General features: G+C 41.1%; 1 protein-coding gene across 8 annotated transcripts in view; it reads right to left on the bottom strand.

Moving 5' to 3' along the window:
* The window catches only part of COL4A5 (collagen type IV alpha 5 chain), a 117,843-nt gene that overhangs the window by 65,704 nt on the left and 33,315 nt on the right, over positions 1-18,824 (bottom strand). For 6 of the 8 annotated variants that reach the window (XM_025215389.1, XM_025215387.1, XM_025215390.1 and 3 more), the window contains 18 exons: positions 18,196-18,285; positions 15,404-15,448; positions 14,363-14,407; positions 14,188-14,250; positions 13,851-13,904; positions 13,282-13,308; positions 10,945-11,025; positions 10,001-10,063; positions 9,359-9,394; positions 9,231-9,272; positions 9,000-9,092; positions 6,702-6,755; positions 6,537-6,593; positions 4,288-4,332; positions 4,144-4,197; positions 3,877-3,918; positions 2,500-2,632; positions 853-1,026 (listed from right to left, as the gene is read on the bottom strand). In XM_025215389.1, the coding sequence (XP_025071174.1) occupies positions 853-1,026; positions 2,500-2,632; positions 3,877-3,918; positions 4,144-4,197; positions 4,288-4,332; positions 6,537-6,593; positions 6,702-6,755; positions 9,000-9,092; positions 9,231-9,272; positions 9,359-9,394; positions 10,001-10,063; positions 10,945-11,025; positions 13,282-13,308; positions 13,851-13,904; positions 14,188-14,250; positions 14,363-14,407; positions 15,404-15,448; positions 18,196-18,285 (1,198 nt within the window). Of the gene's footprint in view, positions 1-852; positions 1,027-2,499; positions 2,633-3,876; positions 3,919-4,143; positions 4,198-4,287; positions 4,333-6,536; positions 6,594-6,701; positions 6,756-8,999; positions 9,093-9,230; positions 9,273-9,358; positions 9,395-10,000; positions 10,064-10,944; positions 11,026-11,536; positions 11,661-13,281; positions 13,309-13,850; positions 13,905-14,187; positions 14,251-14,362; positions 14,408-15,403; positions 15,449-18,195; positions 18,286-18,824 lie in introns of those variants that run through there. The other 2 variants (XM_025215392.1, XM_025215393.1) reach the window with 2 other exon arrangements.

An 18,824-nucleotide genomic window follows, 5' to 3' on the forward strand; every position in this document is an offset into this window, starting at 1 on the left:
GCTAGCTGATCGATAGACTGATCACCTATCGATCCTTCTTCCCGTCGCCGAGCGCAATCCCAGACGTACCCTTTTCCCACCAGCTAAATTTGCGGACGGATTAACTGGCTTGGGCCTCGCCAGCTGGAACAACTCACATAGTTGTTCAGACGACCGGACCATCTGCGTCGCAACTACAAGCGGCGTAAGCAAATGTTTTTGCAACCATTAAACCTTGTCTGCCTCTCCATTCACCAGCCCGCCCTAACGAATGAGCAATTTCTAAATCACCTCGAGTCGGCTCTGGCTGTCCGAGACATGGGCCAGATGAAATGGCCTGGTGGGCCAGATTTGGCCCTCAGGCCAGATTTGGCCCACCCCTGTATTAGCATGAGGAGGAAGAATATTATGCTGCACCCCTAAGACCCTATATTCAACCTTACTAAGTAAATATTACTGTGCCACTGGAATGGTGCAGCACAGCCACAGGGAACTGTCACTCATAGAGCAATCATGGCTGTAATAAGGTTCTATAACTGGCTTTACAGAGATGTAACAGGGCTAGTTGGAGGTGGAAGGAAATATGACAGGATCAGACTGCACTTCATACCACTGATTTCCAGCCAGTGTAATAGTTCCCACAGAACGAAAGTTAGAGCAGTCTTTTGGGCACTCCAACTTGCACCATGAGCCTGTTTAGGGGAAGCTCAAAGATGACTTGAAGTCATTGCTACCTTCCCGATACTTCAACAATAGCTGAATTGTGTCCCTGGAGCGAGAAGGGGGAAAACCCCCCAACATTAAATACCGTTTAGTATCTTTTCCTATATATTAAGTGTTTCAAGGCTACAAGTCAGTGAAGACATCACTTACGAGAAGGAACAGCTGATCCAGGACGTCCAGGGGGACCTGGCGGTCCAGGTGGTCCAGGTTGTCCATCGAGTCCAGGCTGTCCAGGTATGGAAATTCCAGGTAAACCTTGATCCCCCTTCTGTCCTCTCTCACCTGGCAATCCAGGTGGGCCAGGAGGGCCAAGAGTTGTGATTCCTTGGATGGGAAAACATTAACTCCTTAGTAGCTCTTATATCTGAATCATAACTTTTGTCAAGGTGGTAATATTTGGCCAGACTGACAATATTAAACCTTCACATATGTAATCATGAGAGAGAAATTATACTACAGGATGAAGGTTTCAAACAAGCCTGGTAGATGGAAAGCAAAACTAAAAGCATACTAATTTGTGCATACAATGGTATATGTATGGTGCTTGAGGCAGGCAGGCAGACTGCTTGTGCAGAGATTTTTGTTTGAAAACCTGACCTTGAGACTCAACATTTTAGTAAACAATTTAGTTAAGAAAGGAAATAAAACAGGGTTAATGAACGGAAATACTGGAAGAAAGGTTTATTTACATGTCATAACTTTAGAGTTATGCTTACATCCCTTTGCAGTCTTGTGAAAAAAATAGTTCTCTCTGCCTGACCCTTTTCTAAACTTGTACTGTCATCTTCGCCACTATCAAACAGTTGGCCAGCCTATACTGAAATCTATATTTAATAGGTTAACCAGTCCAGCACAAACTCTCTCCTCTCATGCAAATGAAACTGGTAATATACACTGCATCCAAACAGTGAAAACACCTTTGGTGTGTGGACATATAAATAGCTATACTTTTTAAAATGATCAGTGTTGGGGAATTTACTGCTTCTGAGTGGGTGTATCTACACGTTTGTTAATGTGCTTTTGCTACTGCGCATTAAATTTAGTATCTCTAATGTAAGGTACTAAATAAATGCACATTAGGCTGCCCTAATGCGCAGTAGCAAAAGCACACGCTTTTTTAGTGACAGTAGCTTTAATGTGCAGTATCCTATGTTTACTGTGCATTAGCGTATTAACACAATTTTTGACGTGATGCTTTAATGCGGAGTAAAATAGGCTACTGCACATTAAAGCACACATGTAGACATGGCCAGTGTGTGTCAGCTGAACCAATGTAACTGTTACATCTTTCTACTCCTCCTATAGCACAGTAAGTGAAGCAAACCCATTAGATTTATTCTTGAATTAACCAGGTAGTATAAAAGTGCCCTTTAATTTCCTCTTACTGGGACAGAGCAGACATAAAACAGTGGAAGTGGATTCAGTGAAAACATGCTAAATAACTCCATAAACTTCTCTTTAATCAGCAAAATAATTTTGTTCATGCCCTTTAGCTACTACAGTCCTAAAGACTAGTGTCTCCCCTCTTTTCAGTATCAAACAGCTAAAGCATAGAGAATGAGTGTCCAAACCTGTTATGCCCCTGCTTTCCTGCATTGTGTCTGTACTCAAGGACAATCTTTAGGATTCAAAGGTAGCTCTAGATAGATCTGCCTTCACTGCATATTCAGTTCTGTCAAGAATGATCCAGCTATGATGGTGATTATTATGTGAAGCCCATTAGGTAGTTAATCTCATGATGCTAAATATCCAATCAGAACTTGTGACATACATATACCTCATTTTATGCTCTGTTACCTGGAGGACCTGGCAATCCTGGAGGACCTGGCAAGCCAGGATATCCACGTTCCCCTTTGGATCCTGGAAGACCTGACAATCCTTTGCTACCTTTTGGTCCCACTGTTGCACCATTTCCTGGTCTTGAAATTATCTGTTATATTCACAAGTCAAAAAATAAATGACTGAAAAGATAAACATGTGAAGAACCAGTGCAAGGCATTTCAAAACCTATTACTAATGACAGGATCTTCCTAATCCACTGCTATCCCAAATCCATCTTAATAATTAAAAAAGAGAGCAAGCCAATTCACTAATATCACAAGCCTGTACAGAATTTGCATGAGGTTTACTAAAAATACAAGCTGACTTATCATTCTTGTTTTTGAGAAGTGCTAGAGTGAAAAAGCAAGAAATTCCATAACCAACCTTCTAAGGACAGCTGTTTCCCAGGACACTGAAGGCGGAAGGCTGACATACCCCTGAAATTATGGCACCTTTACTGTGGACATTTTAAATCTTTTTGCTTTCATTTGGTCTCATTTCCTTTATAAAACTGCAGTTTCAACTACAGGTAGGGGCCAATTTCTGCTTCATTACACAGATACAAGTCAACAGGAACATGTCCAAAGGATATATTCTGATTTTACACCAACCAAACTGGCTCTACCATTGGTTTCAGTGGAACTGCCATGAAGAAACTTATTTCTCACTGAACCGACGGTATTGGATACCAACCCTAAAGACAAAGTCAGATGTATCGCATGATTGCTCTCTATAATGTAGGTGACATTATAAGTGACAGCTCTGGAGTATTTTATATTTTTTGATGCACCTTACTGTAGGGATGATTACAGCAGGCCAGGAAATTATTTTGTTCCCTATGAAAACTTGGTTTTATTTGAAAAACCTGCTTTCTGTCAGAGAAACATTCTGACTGACCAGCTCTACTGATGTTTCTCTTCACTTAGGCTTCTTTTAGTCCACTGGCTTTCACAAAGGAGATGACTGATTTAAGTTAGTGGATGTGAGATCATTATCTGGCCTTGGGTTTGTTACTGAGGGATTCTAGAGGGCAGGTTTACCCGATCCTGAAGGACAGAAACCCCAATTGTGATGGTCAACATTTAAGCTACCTGCCAACTTCTCACAGGCTCTGTCAATAACTAGAGTCTCTCCTGCCAACCACTGTAATCTGTATAGTGTTATTGTTGTAGTCATTCTGGTCCAGGAGTGAAGCATGATTTGAAAGGTGTGGTTTTTTATTTATGGAACCGACAAGTTTATTTTGGGAGACAAGCATTTGAGCGTGAAGTGCCCTTCATTCAGGTAATCTGGAAAGAATGCAGAGACAAAGCAGCTTGCTGCCAACCACAGGAAGAAAAGAAAGCAACATACCCTTCCAGGAGGACCAGGAGGACCACTTTCACCTTTCTCACCCTGTCAATGAAACGGAGGGGTTCTTAAATGGCATTTGGCATATAAGAGCCTTATAAGAAATCAGCTATCAAAACAAATAAGTCAGGTAACATGAGGAAATGATGGCAAGGATTCTTTTGCAGATGAGGTAATGCAACTACTACTCAGCAGGACCAGTTGGTCAGGCTCAATGATAAATAGGCTTCAATGCTAATGTAGCACAATAAAGACAAATAAACCACTCACCTTTTCCCCATCTCTTCCTGGCTCCCCATTTATACCTGGCTCACCAGGTGAACCCTTCAAAGAAATAAAAAATGTAATCCTCAAAGTGTTCAGTGTAAACATTACAAAGTATATGCTTAGGTGAGAAATATGTGAGATACTCACGTTTCTACCAGGCTGGCCAGGTTCTCCATCTTTGCCAGGCTTCCCCTTCAAAGACACAAATGTGCATTGAAATAAAAAAGATTTAATGGTGAAGAGCCTTTGTTGAGGATAGTGTTATTTGCTTCCTTCACAGCAGATAAAGAAAACTACTTCTAGAATTCAACCCATTGATAAATATATCTGACAGTTAAGAGGGAAATGTAATTTTGAATGTAAAATTTAAGTGAAGAAGGATAGAAATAGAATTCTCAAATATATTTATCAAGCAAAACCAGAGATTTCTCAAGAAAAACCAGGAATGTCATCCTCCCACTTTTCTCGGCCTTAGTGAGGTCGCAGCTGGAGTACTGCATCCAGTTTTGGGCCCTCCACTTCAGGAGTGACATGGATAAGCTTGAGAGTCCAGAGGAGAGCCAAAAGGAAATGATCAAAGGCCAAAAGAGCAAGCCTTACAAGGAGAGGCTGAGGGATATGGGACTCTTCAGCCTGGAGAAGAAAAGGGACAGGGGGGACTTGGTGGCAGCCTATAAGTATATAAGCGGTGTGCACCAGGATCTGGAAGAACAGTTGTTCACCAGGGCTACCCAAGGGAAAACAAGGTCTAATGGCCACAAACTTCTGGAAGGCCGATTTAGACTGGACATAAGGAAAAACTTCTTTACAGTCCGAGTGTCCAGGGTCTGGAACAGATTCCCCCCAGAAGTGGTGCAAGCACATACTCTGGACTCATTCAAAAAACGTTTGGATGCTTATCTTGCTGGGATCATTTGACTGCAGGAGACTTCCTGCCTATGGCAGAGGGGCTGGACTCGATCTCGCAAGGTCCCTTCCAGTCCCTAATGTCTATGCAATCTAAACTATGATTGGTAAAATTCAAGTCTCAGTCTAGAAAGGCTGTGTGTTACAATTTTAAATCTACTTTTCTTATAACATTTAAAAGAAGCTTTTCTAAAGAGGAATGTGGAAATAAATTCAAGGTTTAAAGTGCAATTCCATTAAAAAAAGTGATTTTTAAAAAATAAATTGTCTTACTGAACAGATTTGCTGGCTGTATATTCACAGACATAGTAGGTGGTTGCCAGGACCAAAAAACAGTTTGTAGAACTTTTAGATAAGAAAAACTAATATGTAAGGGATACCAAAATGGACACTAGCAGAATGGTTGGCTAAGCTGTGCCACAGAACCAACACTGGCCCTCATTCATGCTCATCCAGCAGACAATGAGACTGCATGGATGTAACTAGGACAGTTTCCAGTGCAAAATCTTAATTCAACTTGAAAAAATCAAGATCCCAGGATTGGCAGTTAGAAAAACTCCTCATACATGTAATCAGAGCATATTCAACAGGAATCAAGATCTGTGGGATAAAGTAGAATCCTAGAATGCTGTTTTTGAATCATTTTTCACAGTAGAACAGCACTGTAAGCCTGTGATAAACATGCATGTCCCTATATATAGCAAAACTGTTTGCAAACAGGTGTAATGTGGAAAAAACCCCTCAAGTATGTTTCCTTTTTGATCTTAGCAGAGCTGTACAGCTCTCAATTAATTTCTCACAAGGAAGCAAGTTAGAGAGCACAAATCACAAAATACACAAACTGGGGATTTTGGCTTAATTTCCATCTTCCTTATCACTTGTTTGCTCTAGGAACAGAAAAACCAAACCAAAATGCCTCCTGTAAATCATTTGGCAACTAAAAAATCAATAATTTGTAAATCTGAGAAACCTTTCAATCTCACCTGATTATTCATTGTAAAACTAATCTTGACAGTTGCTTACTGACCTCAAGTGAAGTTGCAGGTTCAGGAATAATATAAGGAAACTAGCTTCCCGTAAAGAACTTATGCCCTGAAAGCCATTTGTCCTTACATCCCCTCTTCAATCCACATTATCCTTGTCCTACTTGCTGGAACCCTTCAGATCTTATAAGCTTCACTGACTGAAATACGTTATTGCCTGAGGTTGATGGCAGAGTTTCTACCTCACTTCTTCCTGACCTGAGGTTAAGACCTGCAGGAGGGTAATTCCATTAAGAGGTATAGGAAGGTCTTCACACCTAGTGAAAATCAGGCCTCACATCAGGCCTCACAAATAATCACTGTCATCTGCAACTTTATATGAGAACACAGAAGAAAAGAAAAAAATCTCTTACCAAGAATCTGATGGCCCAACCTGAATTCAACATCGGCTTAATTCTGCTAATACTGTTTGGAAAGAAAAATCTTCGGTTCACCTAAGTTACTTACTCTTTTGCCTGGTTCTCCTGGCTCACCTTTTTCGCCTTTCATGCCACCGGGGGGACCCTGAACACACAAACAATGCCTTAAACTTAGCTCAGGGATACAGACAGAACTAAGTCACAATTCTGTTACATTATGCCAATAAAAAATGACAGAGTGGGAGTTACTCACAGGAGGACCTTGTGGCCCAGGAGGTCCTGATGGACCACGTTCACCTGGTGCACCCTGTCAAGCAAGCACGGAGCAGGGAGAAAAAGAAAAGGGGTTAAAACTCCCACCACTGGGTATCTGGATGGTTCTTGTATATAAGGTTTACTTTGTTGCTATTTACACAGCAAGTGCTAGGAGAACTAATGGTCCTTTCATCCAGGAGGATCTCCAAATGCTGATTCAAACTGTACTAACTGATTGCCTTATTTATGTAGATGAATCACTTCACAGCTGCTGTATAACAGTTTAAGGCAGGAAGTGAAAAAATACCCTATCCAGCTGCAAGTGCAGCAGGAAGAGTCACTAGGCAGATGGTAATTACTGAAGCTACAAGGACACTAAAATTAATCTCTCTTCTCTTGTGAAAGGTGCCAGGGATAAGATCTCCATTTTATATTGCTGCACCTCCAGTAGTACAGGCTGGATGAGCAGTTTACCTCTAATTTAAAATGAAGAGCATTGGTCACTTAATCCTCCAAAACTCACTGCGCTGCATTCACTTTTTATCTTGCACATTTCCCACACAGCTTGGCAATCAGCTGAGATCACAACTTTGCTTTGGCTCAGACAAACATTAAGATATGGGCTATATAAAAAATGTAAGTGTTACCTAGAAATTAACATTAATAGACTGAGCACCACGGAGACCACTCCTTGCTTCAAAACTGTAAGTACCTAATCTTAAAATTATTGCCAGTGTAGGGACAAATGCAATCTGCTGGGAGACTAGGTCTTGGTACTTTCTAAGAAGTGTAGCGTAAAAAGGATCCCTTTTTGTATATTTTGGTAGCTATACTTCAGCATGATTAGGCCTTCAGAACCCAGATTATGGGAGAGCAGAACTAAACTTTCAGAATCAAATTCTCATTGTACTGAAGTCAGGGTGAGTTTTGATATTGACTTCAACAGGGCCAGAATTTCACCCAACCTCCTTGAAAACTGAGGGGATGGCTAATTCTTTGCTTCTTTATGTACTGCTCTGCTACCTAGTGAAACAGAGACTACCACACTACTTGACCTTTCTAGGATGACTCCAAAGGGAAAATGTAAAATAGTGGATAGGTCTGGAAAAGGCTTCAATGGGACTAAAGGGTTTTTTTTTCTTTTTGAAGGGATGGAGAGTAAATGGTTCTGATCGAAGTGGAGGGTGCACAGAGGATAGGCACTTTTCCCCCACTTCCTGTCTAACCAAAGCACTTCTGTCCAGTGGTTCCTTCTCTTCTCTGAAATGTTTGTTCAGACAATAAGAGCAGAAAGAAAAGGAAGAACAAAACAAAATGGTTCATCCAAATGTGGTTGCACAAAACTAAAAATGGATCAAGGGTCTGACTGAAGTTTTTGGGGAGCTGACACATGTAATGTAGGAGAATACACAGATGACAACTCCTCAGGATGTGGCCCTTCAGAACGTGCCCCTATTACAGAAGCTTCAAAGGAAATAGGGGAACCCTGGTATACATGCTCCTGCTTCTTCTACCTGGCTTATCCGTTACAGGCCCCGTAACACAGATGAGATCTGTGATATGTTGCCAAAGAGGAAAGTTAAAACTTAGCTTTGGAACTGGCAACTCTGCCAATGACAAACAAGGGCTAGGGCCAATTTGTTCTGCACAAAATGGAGCAACATGAGTTAAAACGAGTTAAAAAATCAGAAGTATAGCCTCCAAAGATATAGATTCCCCACTTAAGCCAGATGTGCATATTTAGGTGCCAAGGAAGTGGGAGAGGATTTTATTCAGACCAGAAGGAAGAAGGGACTCAAGACTTCATCTAAAACAGGGAGATTAAGTGGAGTGCATTTCAATTTTTACAGGACATGTCCTTCAAGTGCAGTAGATGACTGGGGCTAAGATTTTTCAATCTCACCCAGAAAATCTCAGCCTGGATGTCTGGAATTGACTAGCCTGTTAAAATCCTGTTAAAGCCAGTTAGAAGCTAAGTTATGTTCTTCCCAGGGACTTTCTTCAGAGATTGTTTCTTCTGCAGTTTCATTTTTAATAATAAAATACATGTGGAGATAAAGCTTTGGCTTCCTAGTCTGCAAATGGAAGCACTTGAACCCATATGGCTAAAATATCTTTTGAAAAATAAAAGTGGGTAGACCTGGCTGAGGCTGCTGACAATTCAGTGCTCTGAAGAAGAAGTAGGACTCCGCTAAACTGTATGTTGAGGGAAGTCATTCTGAATGAAAATTAAAGATCATAAAAACCTGGACTTGTGTCTGCTGCAGACAGATAAAGTTTCTTCCCTTCCACTCACCTGATCTCCTTTCTGGAACTCAACATCATTTGGTCTCTTCTGTTCTCCTATTTGTCCTGGAGGTCCGGGAGGTCCCTGAAGGCCTCGTTCACCCTAGTAGCCAAAATGATGGCAAGACGTATAAAGGCCAGTTTAGTATATACCACGTCAGCCAAGAGAGCAGCCGGTAAAAGAAGCACAAAGAATTCTGAAGGCAAGAAGTACAAATAAACATACATGTCCATTACTCACCTTTTCACCCTTGGGTCCTTGAAAATTCAATCCCATATTACCCTGCAAACAGTTAAAATCATCAACGCTTAGAACAAAGCCTGGAACAAAATTAAAGGAAAAAAACCAAGAAAAGAGGGAAGAAGTACCTTAGGTCCTTGAAGCCCTGGTGGACCAGGAGGGCCCTGTATTACAAAAAAAATGAAAACATCTGTCTATAGCATTTTCTTCCTCAAAATACCAAAGTATTTTGCCAACAGAAACTACCACTGCAAGGAATTATCAGACTTCTGATCTGTGTATCTTGCCCTAGTTATTTCCATATTAAGCTCACGCTGACTGTTCATTTCTGCCTCTGAGAGCCATTCCCTATGCCATTAAAACTTAACTCAGGGCTGTAATGCATGCATGACAGATTCCTACTTTAATGTGTCCTGTTACAGATTCAAGTGGATTTAAAAAGTACTGTCATCCAGGTTTAAGCTTTGCCCCCAGAAGGTCACCAGAGGGGACAGAAACAGTATCTTTCTATTGTACAGTATGGGAGCTGGATAGGGAGAGCCAGCACAGGTGCTTGCTTTAGGGCAGGCTAGAAACCTAGTCTGAAGATGTATGACACATTTAAACCATGACAAATGAAGATGCAGAGGGTGCAACATCTGCAGGGCTTGTGGTGGCCCTAAATAAGAATCAGCCACTGATTAGCAACGCCACCTCTAATCAGAGGTCTGAGCACAGAGAAATCTCCCCTCAGCTGAGCAACAGAATTCTGACAAGCTAAGTAAACTTACCGTCAAACCTGGTGGCCCAGGAGGACCAATCAGACCTGATGTACCAATGGGACCAGGTGGACCCTGTTGAGAAAGAAAAGGGTGGAGTCATAGGTGCCCCTTGCAGTGAAGAAGCTCCTACTGGAATCAATTTAGGAGGCCCTGGGCCACATAGACCAGATTTAATATTTTGTACATATCCACTCAGAGGAACTGACCATTACTCTGCCCATATATAGCCTACTCCTAAGGGGAGGATTTCAAGACCATCAACGGGGAAACTTAAAACCCTTAGAGTTACTTGTGGTCAACATTCATAGAGCCTTTGAGATTAAAAAAAAAAAAGAAGAATTGCTCAGTCTAATTAGAATAGCCTGGGGTTTATCACCCTGAATCATGAAACTGTTGCCCTGATTACTGGTCAGTGCAGGCTGACAGACTCTGGTGGTCTTACCCCTCTAGTAAACTGATAAATGGCTTAGCAGGGGGATAAGGGCCTAGAGTCATTCAGCAGTTTTCAGAAAGGGGTACTGTGACAGAGACCCTGTGGAGGGGCTGCTACAAGGTGCTGCCTGCAGAGAACAGCTGAAAGTGCTCCTCACTGCCTGCCAGCAGGTACTAGTTTTTTCCCTTAATGGGAAGAGCACAGAATTCCAGAACTGGCACGACCTCTGTGTGTATTTGGAAAGGGGTAGGGGAAGGCACAAGCACACACTGGTTCCTGGCAGGCAGCGGATGGTGCTCCTGTCCTATGAACACAGCAGTTCCATTCCCATGATTGAATGGCCCTCTGCTGGTCACCTCACTCATCTGAAAGCTGGAAGTAACTACTTCCCCAAAAGCACAGGAGCACATTCAACTTTGGACCAGCTCCTTCATATAAGTGCTCCTATGTGTATGTTCTGTAGCACTGAATATTGCATTGACCACTGATTTGAACACATTTAATATTTCATGCAACTTACTGGTATCCCCGGAAGACCTGGGAATCCTGGGTCACCTTTCTGTCCTGGAAGCGAGGACACAATTATTTCACCAGGTTCACCCTAGAAGAAAAACAAATTATTTAAATTAATAGTATTGGAGCAATGTTGTATAGCCACAGTGGTCCAGGAATTATGTGAGAGGCAAAATTTTTTGTGGGTAGTATTTTTTTTATTGGATCAACTGCATGATTGGGAAAAAGTGAGAAGTTTTTGAATGGAAGACATTCTTCATCAGGTCATCTTCATCAGCTTTTATGGATGAGAAGAAAACTTCAGAGCGCTAAACAAACATAAACTTTATCCAGTCACCATATAAAGCATAATCTACATTTGAAATCTTATCTAACTTTATCCCAACCATGCAGTTGGTCTAATAAAAGATATCACTAAAATAAATTCTTGTCTCTTAAATTAATAACAAGCTGCATTATTCTTCTCCCTCAAAGTGGCTTCAGTAGAGACAGGAAAAAAGCATAATTAATGCTGGAGCTATTTAGGACTATTATTTCAGTAATACTCAATACTAAAGGAAAAAAATCAGATCTTTAAAAAATGTTCCCTGTTTACTTACACAGCTCGTTTTTAGACGCTCAGACCCTGCTTCCAGCCATACAATCATACCATTTTTTTATCTGCACATGTGTGCACAACATCTGTCTTGAATTCCAAAAGATTTGGGGATTAAAACATAAATGCTTCACAAAAGAAAAGAAAACAATATTTATCTTCATTGGAAAGCAACTGACAGGACTTAACAGACAATGTGATTGATTATAGGGCCACCTCCCACCTCATGAGAATAATTTGCCATTACTATAGACCAAATTCCACAACCCATACCTATGAAAAGAAGTTTTATTATAGATAACAGCCTGTGCCTCTGGTTTTATAAGTTAAAAGTATGTTTCCTGATTTGTCGATACTTTTAATAAAATGGGGACGGGTGGGAAGAAGAGGTATGGGAAGAAAGTGCAATTTTAGAGTTGTCATTGCCAAATCCCAAAGTACCAAGCTGTTCTTTCAGCAGCAGTTTGTGGGAACCCATGCTCAAATAGTTTCAGGAAACTTAAACATAAAACATAAAACTTAATAAAATATAACTGTTTAGCTAAGAGGAAAAAGCACATGGATGCTTCAAGTAAGAAGCATGATTCGTAAGGCAATATACTACACTGCATTATTCTTTCACCCATTATGAGTGCTCAGTTTCTGAGAGCAACTGGCCACTTTAAGGTGTGCACAAGCAGACTTGGTACATCTTGTACATTTTGGTAATTTTAGTCCTCCTACTAGTACAAAGTTTTTCAGTGGACTGAGGATGTTCACTAAATATTTACTCATACATCCACTATAGCATCTTACTGTTGTATTTAGTTACAGTGGACTCCTAGCTCTCCTGGCGTGTTGGAGAAAAAAATATCAAAACCAGCAGACAAGTAGATCTCTCTGTTAGCTGCACATATGCGGTTATCCCCTTTCCTGCAACTCAGTCACCTCTGATGATCTCAATTTTCAGTGGTTTTTGAAGAATGGACAGGGCTGGGGGGCTCTGAAATTACTCCTAAACCATTTCTGGCATCTGCAAGCTTAGCGCGTTTCACTAAATCTGCCAGCATGAGGCCAGCCATGAAGGCTGAAAGCAGAGAAACAACTGCTGATTTCTTGACAGTTTTTATACAGGATTTTCTGTGTCTTAATGTGGTGTATATGCTGCATGCTGTGTATACGCACAGACACGTTTTCAAATACATACTGCTAAACTGTTAAATAACTGCTGCCAAAATTTGTTGGCTTATAGGGATGAGAAGAAATCTTCAGAATACCAAACAAACATGAACTGGTGCATGACTGTGTCCTCGAGTCTGCAGAAACCCTCTGAGATGTGTAACCTGCCTTTTAAGACGTAACTCTGAATCCTACGGGGGGGGGCAAATGCTGGGAAGTTTCTTTGGGTAGATGTGGTATATTTTATTAGACCAACTAAATAGTTTCACTGCTGAGCACTTTAACAGAAGCATACAGCTACTGTGCTTCCCCCATAATCCCAATCTGTATCCTAGGTTTTTTGCCATTTGCACACACGTTCAATTCAGTAAATGCCTCCATTCATTTTTATATGGAGTAAAACTGTTGCAGAATTTCCAGTTGGACACACCTGAGTAACAGACTGAAATTAGGACCTCATGCAGAATTTAGGTCCAGCTTGCTGTGGAATACAAGTGGCCTTACATTAAAGCAAACAGGTTACTTGTGTCAGATGCACACTTAACATCCAGGCCTGTTTAGTAGTTAGTTGTGAACATACAGAATGCTTACCTTCATACCTGGAAAGCCAGGGGGTCCCTTTATTTAAAAGAAACAGAAAAATAAAGAAGGGTAAGAAAATACTACTCAGAAACTGATATGCCATTCACTAAATCTTGACTACATCTTACAATATAAGGTTGGAATATAAAGGTGGAAAAAGCCTGCATTGTGTCTTTTTTTCCCTTCACCACTAAGAGACAGCAGAACACCTGAGATGCACCAAGGGATACTACATAAGTTTCTTCTCCTCCCACACACATTTATGCATTTGTTTTCTCTGCAGGTGGCATGGCATCTCAGCAGTGTTAGAATGTAATACTCAAGCAGGGAGACAATCAGATTCTCTCTCAGCTTTATAACTGATCTACAGCCAAAAAGCTGGCATGCTCTGTAGCACAGCTATTTTTATTATTTAATTGGTGAAACATAATATATTTATTATCATTTAGTAAGAAAAAATAAAGCTATTGCAAAATAAATTGCTCTTAATTTGGACACTGACTACTACACAGTTCTAGGCAGGATTTTCTCTGTAGATGATAGGAGGCTGAAATTACTATAAAAAATGTCTTACTTACAGGAGGGCCTTGTAAACCTGGAAAACCTGGACTTCCTGGGAATCCATGTTCTCCCTAAAGATGGCAGAGAGAAGAGGCTTAGCTAGCAATGAAAATAAAATGATCAAACAAGTAGCAACATTAGAAATCTTAACATTAATGTAAACTCATGACCTTGGAGAGGAAAAGGTGCATTGCAACAGACTTTGGATAAACAGTTTTCAAAGGAAAAATCAACTGTGTGACTAAAACAAATGAAATGCCAACCTTCCTGTTTCCACAAGCAGTCTGTTTGTACTCCTGGAGAAGGCAGTATATTGCAGAGAAGGAAAATTTTCACAAGGGTCCAATGTCTTACCTTTGTTCCATTGCATCCTGGGATACCTGGGGGTCCTGGTGGCCCATCTTGCCCTGGTAATCCCTTTAACATAGAAGAAAGGATAGTAAAATTAGCTTTCAGATCAATGTTCTGAGCAAAAAAGGAAGAAGAAAAAGTGAAAGGATTCTCAAATGTAAAGCTGATTCCTACTCACAGGAAGTCCTGGTGTTCCTGGAAATCCTGGAAGTCCTGGAGGTCCCTGGGGGAAAAATACGTTTAAAGTATTTTTTTTTAAACATGGTGGTGCTAAGGGGAGCAATGTCTTTTTAAAGGGAATTAACATTATTTATTGCACATAACTGATTAGTATTTTTGAAACCAAGGTGAAATAGAAAAAATAAGAACCACCCATACATAAAAAGGGCCACACACATTGTATTTTACTTTACGATATACTGGGGAAATATAGGAGCTTGATTTTTTTTTTTTTAATTATCAGAAAAAATAAATATTAAAATCCACAGAACAAAAAATGGGAGAAGCAATATAGGGTAACTATATGATGGTAGTGTACACACACACACACACACTCAAGAATATAAGAAGTACCATAGCGGGCCAAACCTAGCTTAGCTCAGTGTCCTGTCATCAAAGTGGTATGTAGCAGGTGGTTTAGAGGGAGACTATATGAAGGGGGCATGTCTTGAATGATCCCTCTCCTGTCATACCCTCCCTGACATCAACCATTACTGGTTTAAGAATGTCCAAGGACATATCCCTGATTGTTGTATGTGCACAAAGAACTGGGCCCTAATAGTGAAAGTTGATGTGCCTCTACTGAAGTCAATGAAGTGACATGGATTTCTACCAAATGAGGGTCCTGACCATAAGATATAGATCACAGGAATAAAAGCTGGTGGATTCAGACAGATATGATGCATCTGAAGAAAGGTGTATCTACTTTACAATAAAGTGAAGTAAAAGTGCTAGATTTTGACCTACGAAGCTAGTTCAGCTTCTGTATAGCAGGGCGGACTAAATGAGGATTGGATGTTTATTACTGAAGTTACTTTTTGTAACATGACACATCAGTTGGGAGATATATTTTCCTTGTGATTAAATTCTACTTTTCCCTGCTCTTTTCCCTGCCACCATTTCCTCTGGAGAGGCTCATTCAACTTTCTGTAAACTCTCTTCCTCTATTCACCATAAATCTAGCATGCCACACATTATACCTCAAAGCTGTGTCACTTACTCTGATTCCTTTGGGTCCAACAGGCCCTGGAAGTCCATCATCACCCTGAAAATAATATGGGAAATGTAAAACAGCTAACATCAGTCACAGAACTATATCAGTCAAAGCAATCTTAAAGTTGTAATTAAAAATCAAGATCTTTAAGATGCCTTGTACATAGTGGGTGCATCTACACGTATGCATTTACTGCACAGTAACCAAAATTACTGCGCAGTATGGTGAGCACCTACATATGCACACCTGTACTGCACAGTAAATATGGCAACTTATGCCGACTTGAGCATAAATTTGATACTTGCATCATGCAGGTATCAAATTTACACCTGATTAATTACAGTGCAGTAACGCATGTGTAAATGCCTTACTGCACAGTAACACTGTGTGGAGAGATTTGGGACTAACTTTAGTACCAAGTCAGTCCCCACACAGCATTAATGCACTTTAATACCTGCACATGTAGACGCCATCCTATTTCTGTTTAATGCACACTAGCTTACTGTGCAATAAATTTAAACCAACATAAGTACACGTGTAGACATGCCCAGTGTGTAGTAAAGTTAGAAGATATTTTATTTTTCATCAGCTGAAAGGTAAGGTTTTAAAGTAAATTATTTCTTTGCTTATGTTGGGATTGAAAAGTCTTTTCAGAAGCTAATATATAAGAACACAGAGAACAGTTTTTCTCAATACAGCCTGTGTACAAATAAGTAGTTCAGTTTTCTCAAATGTGGTATACTGACCTCTAGTGTCCAAAAGATAACATTAGCTGGTGTGAATTGTTTTTCTTAGGTTAATGTCTGAAGTACTCTAGGAATTCACTGAGCTATGCAGGAAGACATCTGACAAAGATGAGCATTAAGAACAGTAAACACAATTAAACTTCCTAACTGGAACATCTGATTTCTTTAGTCCCCGTTTCCTGTCTTCTTTGTCCAGCCCTTGCTGATTCATCTTCTCCACCTGTGTAACATTTTTGTTTTTTCTATCTCCTGTCTACTGTTTGCTTTCCTTAACTGTCTCCTAAAAGACAAAACACAGTAATTCTTTCCTGTGCCTACTGCAAGGTGCTTCTTATGTTTGTGTTTAATGGAGGTGTTACACAAGGAAGATTCAGATCATATAGATATGGCTGCTTACATTAAAAAAAATAGAGAGACACATTTATACACATAGAGCCAGGGGTATTTCAACACCCTAATGCATGGGTGGGCAACTATTTCACCTGGAGGGCCTCTTAATGATTTTTGGTGAGCTGTGGAGGACCACAAGGGTAGCCCCACCCCCGATCACCATCTTGGACCAGAAGTCCCACTCCTAACCCCCAATCTTTGCCACTAGAACTCCCCTCACCCCCTAGCCCCCCGGGAAGTACTCCTTTTGGGAGGGGGGTGCCATCTTAGAACCAGAAAAAAACCCAAATCATACACTAAAAATCAAACATCTACCATAATGTATTTTAATTTTATTTAAAAAAAAAATGTTGCCCTGATTTACATGCATTTGTGCAGTATATATAGAGGTGATTGTACAATAGCTCTAAATAAAATCTTACTCTTGCATGTTCTATGTGTGGAGGGTGTGTGCGCAGGGGAGATTTGTGGGGTTCTGTGGGGGGTATGGATGTGGGGGCTGTGGGGGTGTGGGTATGTGTGGGGGGTGTACGATTTGTGGGGAGTGTGGGTGGGGGATGTGAGGTTTGTGGGGGTATGGGTGTGGGGGCAGTGGGGTTTGTGGGGTTCTGTGGGGATGTGTGGGGGGTGTAGGATTTGTGAAGGGTATGAGGTCTGTGGGAGTGTCTGTGGGGGGTGGGGGTTTTGTGGGTGGTGTGGGAGTGTGTGTGGGCGCATGCGGGGTTTGGGTCTGGGGTGTGTGTGGGGCCATGTGGGGTTTGTGGGTGGGTATGAGCCCCGCCGCCATATGCCCGCCCTCTCCATGGTGCACAGCCCTTGCTGCTGGCAGCAGCAACAGGCGGTGGGCCCTCAGGACACACCTGGGTCACAGCAGGCAGAGCCCAGGAGCTGCATGTGGCAGCACAGAGCCCATCCGGTCCAGCCCACTGGCATGCGCCTTCAAGCCATACTAGGCTAGCTCCATACCAGCACATGGGGTTCCCAGCAATAAAGGTCGGAGCTGCACACCATCGGGCCATGCCGGCTCTGTGCCTCCACATGCAGATTCCAGCACTCCTGCAAGGAGCCGCCCATGGATGAATGGAGCCCGCCTGGCCCGACGGTGTGGACAGAATGGCCTGGATCTGGGCCATATTTTGCCCTCCCTTGCTCTAATGTCAGAATTAGATCACTAGAATATGTTAAAGTTATTCAGAGCAAGGGGCCGAACTAGATGCTTGTGTAAGATCCCTTCCAGCTCTACTTTCTTATGATCTTATGAAGATCCATTTCTCTTTTACAGTAGTAGTATTAGCAGTATTATTACCTTGAGGCATTTGTTTTAACACCTCTGTGACCCCCATCATGAAAGAGCAATGTCAATAACATCATATTATACTTCCTGGCACTGCAGAAATGGGTAGAAAACTTCACAAATAGGCTTCCTATTGCTGATCATCTTAATGCTAGCAGTATTTATTAGTTAGTAACATGTAAAAATTGAAGTCATGAAGTGGGGCTTCCAGGAACTGTATAACTGAAACACTGACTCTCTGCATCATAAGTTCTGGCGAAGACAGTAATGAATTTTGGATCAGTGCAGCAGGAACCCAAGGCTAACCAGAATCAGGCAAGTTCATGTTAGCTAGTATTCACAAGCTGCCCCAATGAATTGTTACTTACCTGTCCACCTCTAGGGCCAGGGGGTCCCTCTGGTCCTGGAAACCCAGGTAATCCTGGCTGACCTTCTAAACCTGGGAATCCCCTCTCACCCTACAAAAGAAAGCAGGGGGAAATGAAGTTCCAAACTTGCTTCATACAATATTTGCACTGAGTTCAGAAAATACAATACTGTGGTTTGATAAGAAAAAAGCAGAAAGAGGTTAAGCAGCTAAACTAACTTGAAGTGAACTATAAGAGCAAACAATAGAATCACAGACGCAATGATAATCATTATATTTCCTTAACAAGAGGATTCCTATGGAGTAGCTCTTATAATACTTCTCAGTGACTGTATCAGCTATGTCATTTCATTGGATTATATAGGCTGTATATTATATATTTATACCATCAATTTCACTCACCCATTTGCAAAAATATTCCAATAAGCACCTTCAGTTTTCTCCTACACCACCCAAATGCAAAAAGGAGATTTTCATAAAAATCCACAAAGACAGCACTGCCCCTCTTTAAACTCACCTCTGCTGTGATGCCTACAAAAATAGCAATGTACATCATCATTTCACAACTCTAATTAATATTTATGAATTATAAATATGAATAAGCACGTCAGAGACCTAATCATCAGCAGG

Source organism: Alligator sinensis, unplaced genomic scaffold (assembly GCF_000455745.1).
Source record: "Alligator sinensis unplaced genomic scaffold, ASM45574v1 scaffold646_1, whole genome shotgun sequence".
Lineage (NCBI taxonomy): Eukaryota > Metazoa > Chordata > Crocodylia > Alligatoridae > Alligator > Alligator sinensis.